An 18,353-nucleotide genomic window follows, 5' to 3' on the forward strand; every position below is an offset into this window, starting at 1 on the left:
AACAAAAAGACTTTCAAACCTGTTTGGGGAGAGATCAGATGCCCAACGGACTAGCCCCCTCCTCCTTCTCCTCCTGTTATCTGAGCCGCCCTGTGGTTTGGGGAGAATCAGTCCGGGGGCCCACCCCCACCAGAGGCAGCCGGCTGGGGGGGGCGGGGCCCACTCAGCGGGTGTACCCCGTGGAGTGAGAGGAACCGTCAGAATTGGGTATGGGAGCAAGTCAGTCGGGGGAGGGAAGTCTCTGGGTCTGGTGCTACCATGGGGTTGTGGACGCTTTTGGGGGTCAGAGGAGGATGGAATAGGCTGGTCGTTTTTTGCTCTGCTGAGGGTGTCTGGGACCTGGTGCCACCCACGAGGCGGGGAAGCTGTTAGCCAGATGTGTGTGTGGGAGGGGGGCGCTGGAAAATCAGCTTGGCTATGCCCCCTCTTCTCTCTGGGCACTGCCCTATTGTCAGGCTGCTCCGTGGGAAGGGGGACAGGCCCCCAGAGTGTTAGGCTGGGGATGTGACCAACTCATATGGAAATCAGTCCGTGAAACAGTCCTTGCCCCAGCCTTGGAGACGTTTCTTTACCATCTATTCTACCTTGGATCCTGTGCCCAATGTGCTAGCGAGGAGGGCTGCCCTGGCCGCCACCTGGTGTGAGCTCCCTCTTCTGTAACTAGATTGCCTTCAGCCTGCGGGCAGTGTGCACATGTGTGTGTGTATATGTTCTCCAAGAGACTTATTCCTGCGAACACTTTCCCACTCCCCCACCCCCTGCTGCAGACCCCAACCCTCACTTCTGCTGCTGATCACCATCCCCTCCTCCAGTTTCCTGATTAGGAGATTCAGAGATGTCTCTTGTCCCATTTCCCGGCTGCAGTGGTCACAGGGCAGGGTTGTTCTGGAGAAATGGTTCAGTAAGAACACCAGGTCTTGCTGGGAAGTGGGCTCAAGCCCCAAACTCCTCCAGGGCCTTGTGCTGGGTGGGGAGGGCCCAGGAAGCCCCAGGTGGAAGTGGGGGTGGCTTGGAGCTTGGGGCTTCCCCTGTGGGGGGTGGAGATGAGTCTGGGGGAGGGAACAGAGAAAGAGTATTTGGAGCTGGAAAGAAGCGGGTGGTGGTTGTGGAGTCAGGGAGTTTGTGGCTGTGAAAGGTGTTAGTGCACTGGGAGGGGCGAGGCCATCAGTGCTGCCTGGGAATCGGCCATGTGGGTCCTGAGGCAGCGGTCACTAAGGTCAGACTGGAGTAGGCCCCTTGGGAGCTGAGGATCTTGGATTCGGGTGGTATTTTGAAGATGTGTGAGTGAGCGTGCATGAGGCGGTCATGTTAGGAGTTTCCCCACCAGACTGGTGAGGACAGCGCAGTGGTGTTGGCAGTCCTGAGAAGACCTTGGGCTTGGAGCCACCTCCTCCTATAGCCCCTAAATCTCTGTCCTTCATTTTTACCCTGAATGCCCCTAGTACTGCTCTGGGACACCTCTCTGGTCCCCCTCCTACTGCCAACCATGTGGCAGCCTGGCAGGAAGCTAGCTGTGGGCAGCACCATCCTGATCACCCCCTTGCCTCCCCCTCTGGGCATAGTCACCCACATGTGCCATGACGTGGTTCCTGCCACCCTGTCTAGTGTGGGGGAGAGGACATTGTATGAGTGGCCCTTCAGGTCTGTTTTGGGGGGTATTGACCCAAACCCCAGTTAATTAGTTTTCCTTCCCTTAAATCATTTGGTCTTGGAAGTTGGCTGTGCCCTCTGGGACCTTTCCCCCCAGGCCACTTGTTGCCCAGACTCTAGGTCTTAGGTGGGGTGGTCCTCATAGCTGTGTGACATAAGGGTGACATAAACCTCAGTGCCCAGTTCTCTGTCCTCTGGGCGGCATGAGCAGGGTAGGACCTCGGCTGGGCTGGAGGGATTGGCCTCTGTGGGAGCTTGTGGCGACTTGTGAGCTCTTTCTGGGGTCTGGGATGAGGGGCATCTGGGGAAGGTAATCCTATCCCTGTGACAAATAAATGGGGTTATGTCCACTTGCCCAGCAGCCCACACCCCTTTCTGGTGGTGGTGGTTTTGGGAGTATGGGAAGTTGGCAGGGCCCCTGGCAAGATGACCAGAGTTGTCTTGACTTACTGGGTTTTGGGAAAGGAGTGTGGCAACTGATACCCCAGCTCTCAGGGCTTTGGCTGCACATCCTCTCTGCTGCCTGCTGTCTTTCCTCCCTCCATTCCCCACTCCACCCTCTGGCTGCTGTCTGGAGCCCACACGGTTTGTGGGGGAATGTGGGGTGGGGGCAAGGGCCTGGATCTCTGTGTGTGTCCAGGGAGTGTTCTGGGGGTTGGCAGAATTGGCTGAGGGTGTCTGGGTGTCCCCGCAGGGTGGGCGGTGTGCGGAGACCAGGCCCAGAGTGTGAGAATGTGTCAGCATCGCTGTGTCTGTCCCCAGTTTGGCTCTGGTGTGGGTGTCTCTTGCTCTGTCTGGATCTTGCCTCCCGCTCCAGTCCCCGCCCCCCCCCCCAGCTGGGACCGCCTGCTTGCTCTCCCTCTCTGCAACTGGAGCCTCCCTTGCCTGTTCCTGGAATTTGGAGAGGAGGAGGAGGAAGAGGCAGGCAGACAGACCTCCCACACTCTAGCCCGCCCGCCTGGCATCATGGGGAAATGAAATAGGCGCTATGGAACTAAGGTTTCCTTGGCTTCCCCTGGCCCTCCAACACACATCACAGAGTTGGGGGAGGCAGGTTTTACAGAAGGAGCATGGGTTGCCCCCCACCCACCACCTGGCAGCAATGCCTCCTTTCACCCAGCATCCTGCCTGCCAGGGCTCCTGCTGGGACCTCCAGGCACCACTGTCAGCCTGGGGGGGCGGGAGGGGGGATTAGACTGCTGCCAGCCTGGCCAGCACCTGTTGCCAACCCCCAGCCCTGTAACTGGAGCTGGCTTGGGAGGGGGCTGCAAAATGACAGGTGGAATTTCTGCAGCCCCCCCCACACACACATTGGATATGCCTTTCCCTTCCCAGAACAAGGAAAGCCTGACCCCCCAGTGTCCACCTAATCTCATGGATGATGTTCCTACCCTGCCTGTGAGGGCGGGGCCTGGGAGATGGGCAAGGGGAGGAGCTTATTGCTATTTGCCCCATGACCCCCAACCCCTGCTCTAGCTGCAGACCTGAGCCGCCCTTGTTCAAGTTTTCTGAGCTCTGCTGCTCTGCCAGGGCTGGGGGGTGGGGGGCATGGGGGTGTGTGGATGGGGGTGGTTCTCTGTTAATGTTTTAATTGCATAAAAACTGGGAGCTCAGCTCCGGGCCAGTGGGGAGTCTGGGTCTGGCTGGCCGCCCGGTTTGGGCTAAATATAGTCTGGGACATCTGCAGAGAAGGGGAGGGGGGCGGAGGGAGGTTCCATTACCCCCACCTCTGGCCAAGGTGCCCTCGTCTGGGCGGGCACCTTGGAGCAGGGAGGGGGGATTCCTCAGCACAAAAGGCAGGGGAGAGGCGGCTGGGCACAGTTGGGACCTTGCCTGCCTGGAGGCCAGTAGACGCCTGAGATGATGAACCCGGAGGCTCAGGACAGTACCAGAACGAGGCCGATGGGGCTGGATCCAATGGTTCTGCTCCCCTCCCCCAGAGCTACCTGAGGTCAGGCAGTCTCCGTGTGTCACTGGGCCCAGCTGTGTGTCACTGTGACCCACTCACTGTGTGCTTGTGTATACACACCTACCTTGGAGTGGCTCCCTCCTGGCCCCTCCCCTGGAACCTCTGTCCCCTGGCTCCTACTGCACCTCCCTAGCCCTCCTTCCTTTTGTCCCTTGCCCCACAGTGAAACCTTCAGCCCAGGAATCGAGACTTGAGAAGGGGAAGCTGCGGTGGGGAGTTCTCTGATCTTCAGTCACGGCAGGAAGTGGAGGGGAGGCGGGGGGGAGCCGTGAGTGAGTGGCAGGCGAGGAGGGAGGGCCTGTCAGCCCTTTGACCAACCTTACACAGTGCATGGGGGGTGGCCACCCTCCCAGCCGCCTCCCTTTCCTCAGTCTCCCAGTGGGGGAAACTTAGGGACAGCTGATTTTCCAGGGGTTGCTAACCATCTTCACCCCCCCTACACACACACACACACACACACACACACACACACAGAAAAAAATGTCTTCCTGTCACGTGGCTGTCACTTCCTGTCCCACTGTGGTTCCCGGGATGTTTGTTGTTGGTTGCTATGGAGATGGCCGCCGTGGGCACTACCCTGGTTCTTGTGGGGAGGGAGATGCCCCTCCCCCTAGGCCCACAGTGAAGGGGGAGGAATTGGGGGGCCTGCCTAGAGGGCCGTTTCAGGCTGAGTGTGTGTGGTCTCTGATGCCCCAGATCCCCCAGGGCCCCCAGACTTGTCTGTGGGAAGGAGTCACAGCCACCTACTCAGACGAGTGTTGGGGAGACGGTGACCGCATCTGGCTGTGCTTGACTGTGGCTGACTGTGCGAGTCTGTGCAGACCCTGTCCCCTCTAGCCTGGGTTCCTCTGCCTGGTAAAGACACCAGTTCATGTGACCTTTTACTTTTGAAGCTTTCTTCCATCATGTGTTCTCATGGAAACTACCTTTCCCTTGGAGTTTCTGTGGCTTCTTGGGGTCCAGGCTGGAGTGAGGAGGAGCTCTGGGCAGGATCCCTGGTTGTATGTGTTTTGGGGGGTGATGAGGTGGTGCCCTACAGTCACAGCCTGTACCAGCTTCTCCCTGATCCTGCCAGCCCTGTGTTTGGGGCAGGCCATGGGACTTTGTGACCCATTCTCCCCACCCCCTTGTGGGCTTCCCTGTTTGCTGGGGGTGGAGAAGGGAAGAGATTTCCCCCTATTTCTAGCCCCAACTGAGTAGGCGGGTGTGGAGTAGGAAGTTCCTGGGGGGTCCATGGAAGGGGGGTTATGGGGTGGTGCAGAGTCTGACTCAGGCCTGGTCTGGGGTCAGAGCCAAAAGGATATCCTGAGGCAGGGGTGGGGGGGGCGTTCCCAGCTTCCCTGCAGCCTGGGTCCCCAAGGAGGGATGCCGGCTGAGAGGGGGCTCGTAGGACGGTGTCCTGCTGTCGCCCTAGGATTGAATCGAGCAGTCTCAGGGTTGAGGCAGAATTGAGGGGATGGGAGGAGGTATTGCTGTAGCCGCACACACGTTTCTTGTGTTCTCTGTCCATCCAACGCCTATCCCCAGTGTGTGTTGTACTTCTTACACAGGGGAGGTTGGGAGACAGGGGTGAGGGGGCAGCTGCCAAGGTAAGGGTGGGGAAAGCCCCATGCCAGGATGGATGTGAGGACGGGGGTTTCCAAACTGGGGGGGGGGGTCCCCTTTTGTTTGTGCCCCTTTGGTTCCCCCCACCCGGACAGAGCTGCCTTTGTTTGGTCCACACACTCCTGTGGTCTGGTTGTGGCCTGGGCAGGCTCATCTCTTCCTCTTCCTGTTTTCTTCCTTCCCCAGGGCTGCTCCCTCTCCTTGAGGCCTGGGCTGCCCCCTGCCCTTTCACCTACTCTCTGCTCCAGCAATGGGAGACGTCAGCTCTGGTTCTGGGGAGGGGCTTTCAGCCCCCTGGCTTCCAGGTCCTGAGCATAGCTCCCGTGGGGCTCTGGGTATGGTCCCTGGGGGTCAGGAGTTGGGGGCACTGCCCTGCCCTGCAGAGATCTCTATTTCCTCCTCCTAGAACCTGGCCTGTCCTGGGCCTGGGCTTGTCCAGTTGCCCTTTCTGCCTGGTATTCAGTCACTACTGAGACTATGGCATGTGGTGGTCAGGCAGCCCCAGATGGGACACAAGCTGGGGAGATGTCAGACCCACTCTGCTGGGACTGGGCACTGCGTCTGAGGCGGTGGGGCAGTGAGTAGCAGGATCCAGAGGAAGACGCGGGATTTCAGCCCTCTCTTGGCCCCTCAGGATGTGCTCAGAGTCTGCACATGCTGGAGGCAGGTTTTCAAACAAGTTCTGGCCCCAGCAAGGCAGGCTTGGGGTTCTGCAGGGCTGGTGAGGAAGAGGTGACCTCTACCTGTCCCAGACTCTCCCAGGTGAACTTTTTCACGCCCTCCTGGGGTGGGCTGGCCTTGCTGAATTCCTGCAGCCCAGGCCCTGGTGAGCAGAAGATAAACAGGACCTGAGTGGCTGGGGAGGAGAGAGGCGTGAGAGCCTTTAGCCAGAGAAACCCCTGGAGAAAGGGAGTCGCGGTCATCACTGCTCCTCAACCCCTGCCTGAAGATCTGAGGAGCATGGGGGAAGAGAGAGGTTGTGGCTTTGTGAGTGTGTGAGTGTATTTTCCTGGAAAGTTTATAAATAGTTCCAGCCCACTGTTCTGGTTTGAAATCTGCCCTGTCCCGCCCTGCCTTGCTCCTGGCAGGGTAGGGGGTCCAAAGGGGCCCTGTGTTTGTTTCTGCTGGGCTGGAGTCCCCATCCCCTTCCCCCACAAGTTGAGCTTGAGTTTGGGTGTTATTTGCATATGATTCATTGACTGTCTAGAATGCTTAGGAAACCCCCTGTCTCCCCTTCTTTTAAGCTCCCCAATCCCGGTTTCCTTCTCTCAGCCCCTTGGGACTGCCTGACTTCTATTCTTTGGCAGCTATTGTTGGGGGGGAACTTGGTGAGCGGAGAGGAGAGAGTGAGTGAAGAAGAGGGTCTGGGTCAGCTGGGTTTGGGGACCCCTGGCTCCTCTCCCCTGAGGATAGGGGAGGAAATGGTCAATTTCTCTTCCCCTCTTCCCCTCCCCAAATCCAAAGATTTCCCTTTTTTGGTTTGTGAAATGAAAGAAGGGAATTTGGGAAAGCGTTGTGGTTGGGCCTCCACCCACATCCCAAATCTCCCTCTCCCCACATCCCTCTCCCCAGTCTAGGGGAAGCAGACCCTGGAAAATGGTAATTCTCCCTCCCAGGCCTGTCAACAGATGCTAGCCCTGGTTGAGGAGAGGGAAGGGAGAACAGACACCCTGCCCAGGGCGGCACTGGGTGGTGCTGAGAGGCATGGGGAGGGCGGGACCCAGTGGCCCAGCACCTCCTGTGTGCCAGGAGCGGTTCTAGGTGCTTTCCAGGACTTTTATCTCTTAAATCACACAACCGAGTTGTTGAGGTAGGCAGTTCACAGGCAAGTAAACAGATGCTTAGAGAGGTTAAGTGACTTGCCTAAGGTCACCCAGAGTGGCAGAGCTGAGATTTGACCCTTCACACCTCTGGTTCTTTCTACTGTCTTCATGGCTCAGCCAGCTCCTGGCTTTTCCTCTAGGCGTGTGACTGTGGGGAATACCATGAATGGCTGGCTGTGGACACCTGACCTTGGGAAGGGATTCTGGCACCTTTTCAGGGTGCGGGAGGCCCCAGCGGTCAGGGGTGTGTGGCTGGTGGCAGGCGCTCTGGCCCCCACCCTCTTTCTGCTGTGACGAGGCTAGGCTCAGTATGGGAGGTGTGGGCCTGTGGTTTTCTCCCCCTCCAGGGAGGGTACCCGTGGGCAGTGGAGGTGGCGGGCAGAGGGGGGAGGTTGGATGTGGGTAGTTTGTTTTCCCTTTCTTTGGTGCTGGTTTCGATTCTCTGACGGTGTCTTCCCCACCCCTGAGTGCAAGGGGCCAGGGCCCAGGATCTCCTTGAGGGTCATGGCTCCAGAGGGATCTTCTGAGGCAGAGTCTGTGCTTTTCCCCTCGGTCTCCATTATGCCTGCCCTTGCCCGTTCCTGTTCCCTGGCCAGCCTGGCCCTTGGCCCATATCTGTGACCTTTACCCCCTCCTGCTGCTAAAGGCCCTCTCCAGGGGGCTGAGTAATGTTGCACCAAAGTTTGCAGGCTGAGCTGGGTTAGGGAGGTTCAGAGGGGGTGGAAGGGCCTTCCAGCCTCTCCCTGGGGTGTGTATCTGGGGGGCGGGGGTGGAGGGGTTTGAAATTTGTTCCAATTTCAGACTTCTCAGGGGCAGAGTTGAGGCACTAAAGTGGTTGTAGTTACCTCTCCTCTGGGGACTACAGTGGCCTCAGAGGGTCTGGACTAGACTGAGTGAATCTGCCCCAAGCCCCAAAAGCTGGGTCAGGATGACTGGGGTGTGGAGTCAATGAGCCTCACCTCAGGGAGGCAGGCCCCTATGTGGATGTGAATTATCTAGAGGATTTCTCAGAGGGTACACCTGTGTGTGTTTGTGGGCCTGGGTGCGTGTAGGGTGACTGGGCCCCCAGGGAAGCGTGTACCGAGGCCAGCCTGGCTGTGTGAGAGTGAGGGATGTACAGTTTGAGAAACTGGGGGGCTGTGGTTGTGTGTCTGCGGGGTGCTGTGTCCTGGGGCTGGGCACGCAAGGCCTGAACTGTGTTCTTTGTGTGGTAGAGCCCAGGTGTGGAGAGATGTTTATCTCCAGGTTCCCTTTTCTCCTGTGCGTGCCCGCACACACACAGGCTGGGTGTGCGAGCGCGCTCTTGCCCACCCGTACACTTTCCATAGACCTGCATGTATGAGTTTCCGTGTGTGTGTGTGTGTGTGTGTGTACGTGTGTGAGAGGGTCTGTCGATGCTGATGAAGCTCAGCCAACACCCCCCCCTTGCCTTGCCTGGCTCTCCCAGCTTGAGTTCTGCTGTGTGGGGCCCCACAGGGGTGTGGGGGGCCCAGGGCGGCAGCTGGTCTGATGGGTGGGGCCCCTGTTCCTCTGACGTCATCCCTCTCAGCCTGGGAGGGAATCTGCAGGGGCTTGGGGAGGGAAGGGGGCACCTCTTTCAGGAGTAAGGAGAGAGGCCTCATGGTTGTCATAATTAGTAACAGTAAAAACCGTGGTCATTAACAAAGTCCAGATTTCACTCCTGGGGGAGCTGCCCCCTCCCCAGCAAGTACCTGTCCCCACCTCCCCCTCCCTCAGCCCTGCACAGGCTGGCTGACTGGCCCACAAGTCCTGGCCTCGTCCATAGTGGCCTTGGCAGGAACGCCCCCTTCCCAGGCCTGGTCCTTGGCCAAATGCTGGCCATGTGCTTGTCCGCTGGACTCCAGGTCTGAGAGCCTGGAGCCTGGAGCTTAGAACCTAGTGTGGCCTGAGCTTGAGGGGAAGGGGTTGGAAAGGGAGGCAGTCCTTATTTTGGGTCTCTGTGGCCCTGTTTCTTTTCCCTTTCCTTCTTTCTTTCTCTCTTCTTTTTAACAGCTTTATTGAGATGTAATTCGTATACCATAAAATTCATCCATCAAAGTGTACACTTGAACGGTTTTAGTACACGCACCGAGTTGTGTAACTTATCTCCACAATCAATTTTAGAAAATTTTCATCACTCCAAAAAGAGCCCCCATGCTCGTCAGCAGTGACTTCCCATTTCCTTCAAATCCAGGCCCCAGCCCCTGGTAACCACAGTCTACTTTCTGTCTTTACAGATTGCCTATTTTGGACGTTTCATATAAATGGAATCATACACCATGTGCACTTTTAGAACTAGTATAGTGTTTTACTAGTGTTTACTAGTGTTTACTAGTGTTTACTAGTGTTTACTAGTGTTTACTAGTGTTTACTAGTGTTTACTAGTGTTTTACTAGTATAAGGTTTATCCACGTTGTAGTGTATATCGGTACTTTGTTCCTTTTTATGGCAGAGCAATATTCCATTGTATGGATGTACAACATTTTATTTATTCATTCACCAGTGGATGGACATTTAGGTCCACTTTTGGGCTAGTGTGAATAATGCTTATATGAACATCCACGTATAAGTTTTTGTGTGGACTTTGGTTTTCACATCTTTTGGGTATATCCCTAGGAGTGAAATGCTGGGTCATTATATGATAACTCTGTGTTTAACCTTTTGAGGAACTGCCAGACTGTTTTCAAAAGCAGCTGCTCTAGTTGACCTGCCTAGCAGCAATATATGAGGGTTCCATTTTTTCCACATCCTTGCCAACATTTGTTATTATCTGTCTTTTGATTACAGCCATCTTAGTGGGTGTGAGGTAGTATCTCATTGTGGTTTGCGTTGGCCATGTTTCTTTTTGTCTGTCTCCTTCCTTTTGTCTTTCATATATATATATATATATATATATATATATGTTTTTTCATATATACATACATGTACTTATATGTATGTATGTATTCATGTGTATATTACCCTTCCATAGCCCAAATGGATTTGAAGCATCCTCTTGTGGCTCTGCTTCTCTTTTTCCATCCTTCTCTTTGTCCATCTTACTGTGTCGTGGAGTCTCTGGGTTCATCTCTCTGTCTCTGTCTACCCCATGGTGTTATCTGTGTATGTCCTCTGGTCCCAGCTGTTCAAACAGGGTGTGGATCTGTGTACACACTGGTTGGGGGCATCTGGCCTTTCATCTCCAGCCCACATCCCACCCCCTCCAGGGATGTTGCTTCTGCAGACAGAGTATGTGGGTGAGCTCTGAGATCAGTCTCTCTCACCCCACCATTGCCCGGGGTTAGGGAGCATCCACCCTGGGCAGTCCCTGGCCTCCTGACACACTACCAACCGCCAGCCCATCATGCTGTTAAATACTGGGGGTGATGCCCAGGAGTCTTCAGTTCCCATTTCCCTATTTTCATGTATGTAAACAGGCCTCCTCCCTGGGCCTGTGGGACAAACCCAACTGGGGTGCTGGGGCTTGGATTTGGGGGGGAAGTGGTGTAAAAGGGGCCCCCGGGCTTAGGAGTCATTTTTCTGAGAAGTGCCAATGCTTTAGGGAAGCGGCTTTTCCTCCCCCCCGCACCCCCCTCCAGCACACACGTTCTCTGCATTTTGACCTCAGGTAACCTGCACTGGGGGAAGGAGAGAGAGCCAGCTGCCTGCCTTTGCTGCAGGGAACCTTTGGGGTGACACTGTGGACCCTTTCCCCTCAGGATTGTGGGTGAGAGGCCCTCCTCAGTTCTGGGCTCTGTCCCCGTCTCCCCAGCCTGGCTGTGCTGTCCTGCCACCCCCAGCAGTGTCTGGGCCCTGGTCCCAGGCTGTCTCTGCCAGCCAGGCGTGGTGCCAGCTGTCTGCTCAGCTGGGTGCCACGGGAAAATCTCCGGCCGCCCAGGTTGGGGAGCTCCACGGGGAATGCCCGTGTGCCCGCTCCTCAATGCCCACTCACCTGTTTTTCCTCTTTCTGCAGCATCACAGGATATGCCCCCCCAAGCTGCCTAGCCGGGGCCCATCCAGGAGAGGCATCCTTTTGGACGTCCTGAAGGCCTACTCTGAACCTTCCCAGGAAAGCACCAGCTCACAGAACTGCTTGACCAAAGGACCGGCTCTTGGGACGTCCCTCAACCCACCCGGCCCCCAGCTAGAGTGGGGGCTCCAGGAGGCTGAGATTAGCCTACTAGCCTTGGACAGCAGCTCCAGGACGGAAGAGGGGGTGGGCTGACCACCTAAACCCCCTCTGGGCCCAGGCCCCATGTTCCGAGGAGGGGCAGCCTGAAGCCCACCAGAGCCTCCTGCCAGACTGTCTGCTTGCCCTTCTGACTGTGGCTGCTTGGCATGGCCAGCAACAGCAGCTCCTGCCCAACACCTGGGGGAGGGCACCTCAATGGGTACCCGGTGCCCCCCTACGCCTTCTTCTTCCCCCCTATGCTGGGTGGACTCTCCCCACCAGGCGCTCTGACCACCCTCCAGCACCAGCTTCCAGTTAGTGGCTACAGCACGCCCTCCCCAGCCAGTAAGTGGGGTGGTGGGGGGCTCGGTGGGGTGGGGGGCTGTGGAGGGCAGCAGGCCCCGGGCTTGGCCTCCAGGTATATCTGTTGCACTGCAGTGGCAAGGTCTTCTCAGGACATGCCATTCGTTTGGGGGGCCCAAGGATGCAAGTCTTGTAGGCTGATCACGTGGTGGTGGTGTTTGATGTTGGGGGCAGCAGCGGGAGAGATGAAACAATGCTGTTCTGTGGTACCCCTGGAGCCCTCTCCTGTGCCCTGCCGTTGAGGGCCTTATAAATAGCTCAAGGACTGGACACAGAGGCTGGAGGCGGGTAAACAAACCTCTCGACATTTGGTGGAAATGCAGCTCTACTGAGAGTGGCACCCACCTACGCCTCACCCCATCCAGCGCCTCGGAGGGTAGGGGCTTGAAGGAGTGGAGGGGCATGCTGCTGGCACCCCCTCCCACTACCAGCTCCACCCTGTGGGGAGGGTATGATGGAGGGACCCGTGAGCAGTCTGGTGGGTAGGGTGAATGTCCCAGAAGGGACGCTCGCTGGGCCTAGACTCTGGCAGTGGACACATGCATGCTCTTGGCAGGGTCTGTATTTTCTCTCTGCTTCTGCCCTTTACCACGGGGGTTGCCTGTTAGCTGGGCGGGGGTCTCAGTACCCTTCCCTGGCTGGCGGAGCCAGGTAGTGGGAGGTGGCGGTGGCTATGGCCAGCTGGCAGATTCTAGGCCTTGGGCCTGCCAGGCCGCTTACAGTAACTCTGGCCCCCAGGGCCCAGCTGGGCGCCAGGCCAGGGCTGGGGGGGAGGAGGGAGCCGGGGCCTGGCCTGGGGCTGGAGGGGGGCGGGCGGTGGAAACAGCAGAATAGGCCATGGACTGGTAGACTGGCCAGTCAGCTGCTGACCTGGGAAACGTGTCCCACCTCTCCTGGCGGGCAGGGACTGAACACCCTGCCCCGGGCACCCACTGCCTCTCCTACTGCCACTGGCAAGCTGCCTGGCACCACTGCCCTATGTGCCTGGCTGGGCTGGGTCAGTGCCCCCTTTTCAGTGTGGGGGTAGCACACTCTCCCCAGAGCCAGGGAGTCTCTTTGTCCCTGGGGCAGGCCCTGGCTAGGCGCCTCACTGCCCGCACTGGCCGTCTGCCCACCGCCACCGCTGCTTCCTGGATTGCTTGCTCTGGCTCTGCCATGGCCCCCTCCCTCCCAGCCCCAACCAGCCCCTGGGAGCAGGGGCTCTGTGTCTGCGCTTCTTTAGGCCCCTGCCCTTTAATCTCTGGGACAAGGGGGCAATCAGATACTGCCTCAGTTTCCACTGACAACCCTTCTCACACCTCCGTCTTCTGTTTCCTCTCTCCTGTCCGCACAGAGGATGTGAGGCGGGTGGCTTAGTGGCCTTGGAGTCAGGAACCCGGTTCTGGCCTGGGACTCGGTGGGTGTGATCATGGTTCCGAGTGTCTGTGTGGGGTAGTTGCTACAGCTACAGGGACTGGGGTTCATTATTTTCAGGTTGGTGTGTGCGTCCTGCCAGGGGCGGATTTTTAGGGAAGAAGTTGATGGCCGTAACCATTGCCGGTGGACAACTTGTCCTTCCCCAGATGATGGGAACAGAGCCCCAGACACTGCTCACCTGGACTCAGGGCGAGAGGGGGCCTGGCTCCTGTCCTTGCCCTGTTCTATGCCAGAAGAGCAAATGCTTTGCCCTCCTTTGGATGTTGCAAGCTTCTTCCTCTTTCTTAGAGGTGGGTGGGGAGAGCTTCCGCGTACCCCACTTCCCACCCTGGTAACCTTTTCCCCTAGGGTGGAGTGCCCACATTTCGGGCAAGTGGAGGCTTCTCTGGCTTTCCCCACCCAGGTTAGGCAATGCCCCTTCCTGTCCCCTCCCTCTGTGAACCTGTGGGTTTCCCTGCTCCTCTCCCCTTCCTAGTAAACAAATAGCTTCTTTTCCTACCCAGACCTGCAGCTTCTGAGTTTCTCCCTGACTTTCCCATTTTCTGGGACCAGAGGCATCTCCCTTCTTCCTGTGCTGGGCTGGGGGGCCTGGCTGTCAGCTCTGGGGAGCGAAGCGTGACAGATCACACTTCACACGTGTGGGAAATGGAGGCAGCCTTGCCTTCCCTGTTGTCTCTGCTCAGGGCTGGTGCCGCGGTCAGGCCGTGCCTAGGAGAGGTGGACATTGGTGGCCCTGATGCCTGCAGGGAGCAATTACAGCCTCTGGTTCTCTGCCGACCTTTTGTGGGAAACCTCACTGATAAGGCTCCCGCCTCCCACTTCCCACCAACAAAGGTGTTGGGACAGTGCTCCCCGCCCCCATCCTTCTCTCAAGTCTGGATGAGGCTGGACCTTGAGTGTCTCAGATATACCCTTAAGAGACCCTGTGGAATAACAGAAATATTCTCCAGGTCACTGTAGGGAGGGCGCGGTGGGTATTTGTCCTGCTATAGTCTCTCTGGGAGCCAGAGTGGGAGGTCCCAGAGATGGTGTAGGATCCCGCCCACCCCAAACCAGCCCCTGAGGCTGGGTCTCCGAGGATCAGTATTACTGTGGAGGGCTGGATTCTGTGTGTATTGTGGGGAGGGGTGGGGCGGTGTGTTTTAGGGGTGGGGAGTTAAGGTTGGGTGTGTGTTGGGAAGGGAGTTAATGGTTTCTGTGTATTGGGTGGGAGGGTCAGAGAGTTGCGTGTGTTTGGGGAGAATCAAATCCAAAGCTGGGGAAGGCGTATCAGCTTGTTCGTGTGCGCGGAGGGGTTTGTGTGCTGCGGTGGCAGTGACTTAGAGCAGAGGGCTTAAGGGGGAGTGGTCTGTGGATTATGTTTGGGAGGGGAGGGTCTCTAACAATTCTTATCATCTAGGCTGGAGGGGAAACTAACCTGCCTTTTTTGGTGCTCCCCCCAGGAATTCCACGGTGGGGGGGGGCATGCTGTGGAGCAGGCAGTGTAGTTTGAGTTCGAGCTTTGCCACTTACACGTCTGATGACCTCTCTGAGCATGTTTCCTCCTCTGTCAAGTTGGGATATTACCAGAACCTCCCACGGAGGGCTGAGAGTAGTCGAGACCATTGATGTAATGCCCTCAGCTTGGAGCTGTGCTTGTGGTCACTGCTGTCTCATTGCCGTGGTACTGCTGTTGTGACACTGAAAAGGGACCCAGGACCTTTCTAGGTGGGAGATGGAGAAAACGGGATGCTAACATCTGTGGAGCACCTACTGTGTGTGGGACTTTATCTCTCTTTTACAAATCTTAATCCCTATAATCCTGGGAGAGGGCCATTATCTCCATTTACACATGAAGAAACAGCACTGGTCAAGGTTGTGACTAGGTTCAGTGACTGGGAAAGCTGGGCTATCTTCCACCATCCAGACAGGCAGGGTATTGTGGGGGGCATTCCAGGATGTGGGGAGCTTTTGGGGGGCCAATGTTGAAGCGCCTTCTGTCATGGCTGAGGCCTCCCTCCTCCTTCCCCCAGTAGGGGGCATGGGAAGGCCCACAAGCCACGCCCCCTCTTCTGTTTTGGATCCTGAAGGTTGGTGGGAAAGAGCAATAATAGGCCTGGGCCAGATCACTGTCCTGTCCTGAAAGCTGCGGATAGGATCTGTTCACATCCATCCGCACCCTGGAATCTACGCGCTGCAGCACCCCCGGAGTGTGCAGAGCTCAGCAGGCAACCTTCCCCCATCCCCACTGCAGGAACAGAGTGTAAACGCCACCGTCTTATTTTGTTTCAATTTGTGGGGTGGGGCAGGGAAGTTGTAAACACTCAGTAGAGGAGCTGCGATGGGAGTCCCCAAAAGACTGGCTCAGACTTTTCCTTTCTGTCCTTATATTACCTGTGCGAGCCTAGAGACTGGGGGATGGCCCTAGAGTCTAGGGGACCTTGGGGAAACAGAGGAGGGGGTGTGCCCTTTTCCCCTTCCTCCCCTCTGCCACTCCCTCCCCTTTGCAGTCTGTGTCGTCCCCCTGTCACTCCTGCCCACTTTTTCCATGGACAATAGGAGGGACAGCCCAGGGGGGCAGGGTACTGCTAATAATGACCTTCCTAGGGTCCAAAATGCAGAGTCAGCCAAAAGACTGTCGGATGGGGTTTTGAATGAAAATGGGGCCCCTCACCTTTATCTGGCAGCATTGGTAAAGGCAGGATCCCAGCATGGGGCGGGGGTGGGGTGGGGGGAGGACTCAGGGAAGGAAGCCTGTCCTCCTGTAGACTGGCCAGGACCTGAGACATTGTGTCCACCCCATGCCACGGGCCATGTGCCCAGAAGGACGTGCCCGTACAGGTCCTGTCCACCCTCAGGGCGGGGAGGCAACATCTATGGAAAGAGGAAGTGTTTCCCTCCTTCAAATCGCTTTGGGGCAGTGCCCACACCACCTTCTTCCTCCTCCTCCATGGAGTCTGGGCACCGCTAGTGGAGCTGGGACTTCCAGGGTGGACTGGAGGCCCTCAGACCTGGCTAGATCACCAATAGAGGCCCTCCCCACCCCATTTTGACTTCTGGGTTGCGAGGAACCTCAACCAGCCCACAGATCCCCATGGGCAGAAGTCTTAAAGGACAGCTCTTCATGTGAAGACTTGGGCAGGTCACCCAACCTCTCTCTGAGTCTATTTCCTTCTCCTTCAAGTAAGACTAGTAAATCCGTGGTCCCAGGCTGGGTGAGTTGCTGTGAGGCCATCCTGCCCTGCTTGCTGGTGAGGGCCTGGGTGAGTGTCAAGTACTCAGCAAGCGCAGTGAGGGGAGGGGCGAGGCGCAGTGGGGCCCTGCATTGTCTTAGGGGACGGCCACCCTGTACTGGGACGCGCTGTTCGTCTGGCTCCAGGTCTCATGATCTCCTGTTTGTTATCCCCTCCAGATGGGGTTGGGGACAAGAAGGAGCCCTGCCATGCACAAGTGGGGGCCAGTTCAGTTAAGCCCACACCTGCTGAGGGCCTACTAAACACCCAGTCCTGGAGGAGCTGTGGGGGAGCAGCAGAGGACAGAGCCCCGGCCTGCAGGCAGTTGCCATCGAGTTTCCTTGCCCCACAGCAGGCTGGCCAGAGCCTGCCTTTTTCTCTCTCCTCCCGCTGCACCAGGCAGGACACTGAATCCTACTAGGACCTGTTGCATGACCTAGCTGTTGTGCAGGCATCTCAGCCTTGACTCCTCCTTCTCCAGCTCCAGAAATCCTATCCATCCCTCAAGGAACATCATGAATGCTGTCTCTTCCCAGACACTTCACAGATGTTCCCTGTAACTCACTACACTCTCCCACTCTCCTTTGAATGCCTGTGGGTCCTTGTTTTTTCTCTTACAACATTCGTCTCTACCATGAAGTACCTGCAGTGAGCTGTAATCCTTTGGGAGATGTTTTCCCCATCCCCATGTCTTTGATGGCAGAGACAGTCTCAGATCCCTTAGTACCTGTGTTCGCAGCTGTGAACACAAAGCCTCGTACATAACTGGTACCCAGGAGCTATGTCATTTGGGAGGAGAGATACAAAGGGCTGTGGAAGCATCTGCCCTCTTCCCAAGCAATCTCATCCATGGCCAGCATTTGCCTTCAGACCTCAGATCCCAGCATTCCATCTGCAACCCAGACCTCACTTAAGTGAGACCTCACTTTGGAGCCCCACACCCACCCGTCCACCAGCCCAGTAGACTTCTCTACTTTTTAGTCTCAGGAACTTTGCTGTTGCACAAGCCACACTCTGAAGTCCTCTTTGCTATTTCCTTTCCCACCCCACCCCCATGTAGTCTACCTTCAACATGTCTCAAGAATCTGCCTTCCTCTGTCCATCATCCCGGCGTTTCCTAGACTGCACTACCATTGTCTGCTGCCTGGGCTGTTGCAGTAGCTTCTAATCGGTCTCTCTTAACCCTCCTACAATCCATTCTTTAGACAGCTGATAGAGCTTATAATGCTGTAAATTGGATTCTTGCCTCTCCTTTGCTTGGAATTTTCCTGTGGCTTCTCCTTGCATTTAGGATAAAATCCAAAAGCCTTACTGAGGCCAACAAGCCCACCTGGTCTGGCCTTAGCCCACCTCTACCGCCTGTTCTTGTGCCTCGTTCGTTTCCTCTTGAATTTTGTGCCTAATCCTCTGTCAGTTCCTTGAATGAACTTACCAACTTCTGTAACCCCAGGAGCTTTGCACAGGTTTGCTTCTTACTCTTTACCTAAGTAGGTCTCTGTTTTGAGGTCTTCCCTGACCCTTCAACCTAAAATTAGGTACCTACATTGTCTTTCGAAACACACTATGGATTTGTGTCATAATACAATTATTTCAGTTTGCAACTGTATATATATATGTGTATACACACACACACACACACACACACATACACACACACACACACACACACAATATATATATGAAGTTTGCGATTGTTTGCTTAATGGCTATTGCCCCATAAGGTCTGCAAGGGCAGGCTCACCAGGGTATCCACATAGGAGGTACTCAGAAAATATTTTTTCTTTTTTTTTCTTATTATTTTTTAAATTTATTGGGGTGACAATTGTTAGTAAAATTACATAGATTTCAGGTGTGCAATTCTGTATCACACCATCTATAAATTACATTGTGTGTTCACCACCCAGAGCCAGTTCTCCTTCCATCACCATATATTTGATCCCCCTCACCCTCATCTCCCACCCCCCAACCCCCTTACCCTCTGGTAACCACTAAATTACGTTCCCCAGATTAATTTTCAAACCCCGTGGCCATCCTGTGGTCACCGACTGCCCTCCAATCCCCTCACCCCCCCCTCCCGCCCATCTAGCAACCCTAATATTTTTTCTTGAATTGGCCTGGCATGGTAGGAATTTGGGCTTTGGCGACAGAAAGTTCTCTCTACCCTT

General features: G+C 56.1%; 1 protein-coding gene across 3 annotated transcripts in view; it reads left to right on the forward strand.

Moving 5' to 3' along the window:
* The window catches only part of RARA (retinoic acid receptor alpha), a 43,726-nt gene that overhangs the window by 9,517 nt on the left and 15,856 nt on the right, over nucleotides 1-18,353 (forward strand). For 2 of the 3 annotated variants that reach the window (XM_033090303.1, XM_033090302.1), the window contains exon 2: nucleotides 11,000-11,542. In XM_033090303.1, coding sequence (XP_032946194.1) covers nucleotides 11,365-11,542 — 178 coding nt within the window. In that variant the 5' untranslated portion in view covers nucleotides 11,000-11,364. Of the gene's footprint in view, nucleotides 1-10,729; nucleotides 10,754-10,999; nucleotides 11,543-18,353 lie in introns of those variants that run through there. The other variant, XM_033090304.1, reaches the window with a different exon arrangement.

The sequence above is a fragment of the Rhinolophus ferrumequinum genome, chromosome 21 (genome assembly GCF_004115265.2).
Source record: "Rhinolophus ferrumequinum isolate MPI-CBG mRhiFer1 chromosome 21, mRhiFer1_v1.p, whole genome shotgun sequence".
Classification (NCBI taxonomy): Eukaryota; Metazoa; Chordata; class Mammalia; order Chiroptera; family Rhinolophidae; genus Rhinolophus; species Rhinolophus ferrumequinum.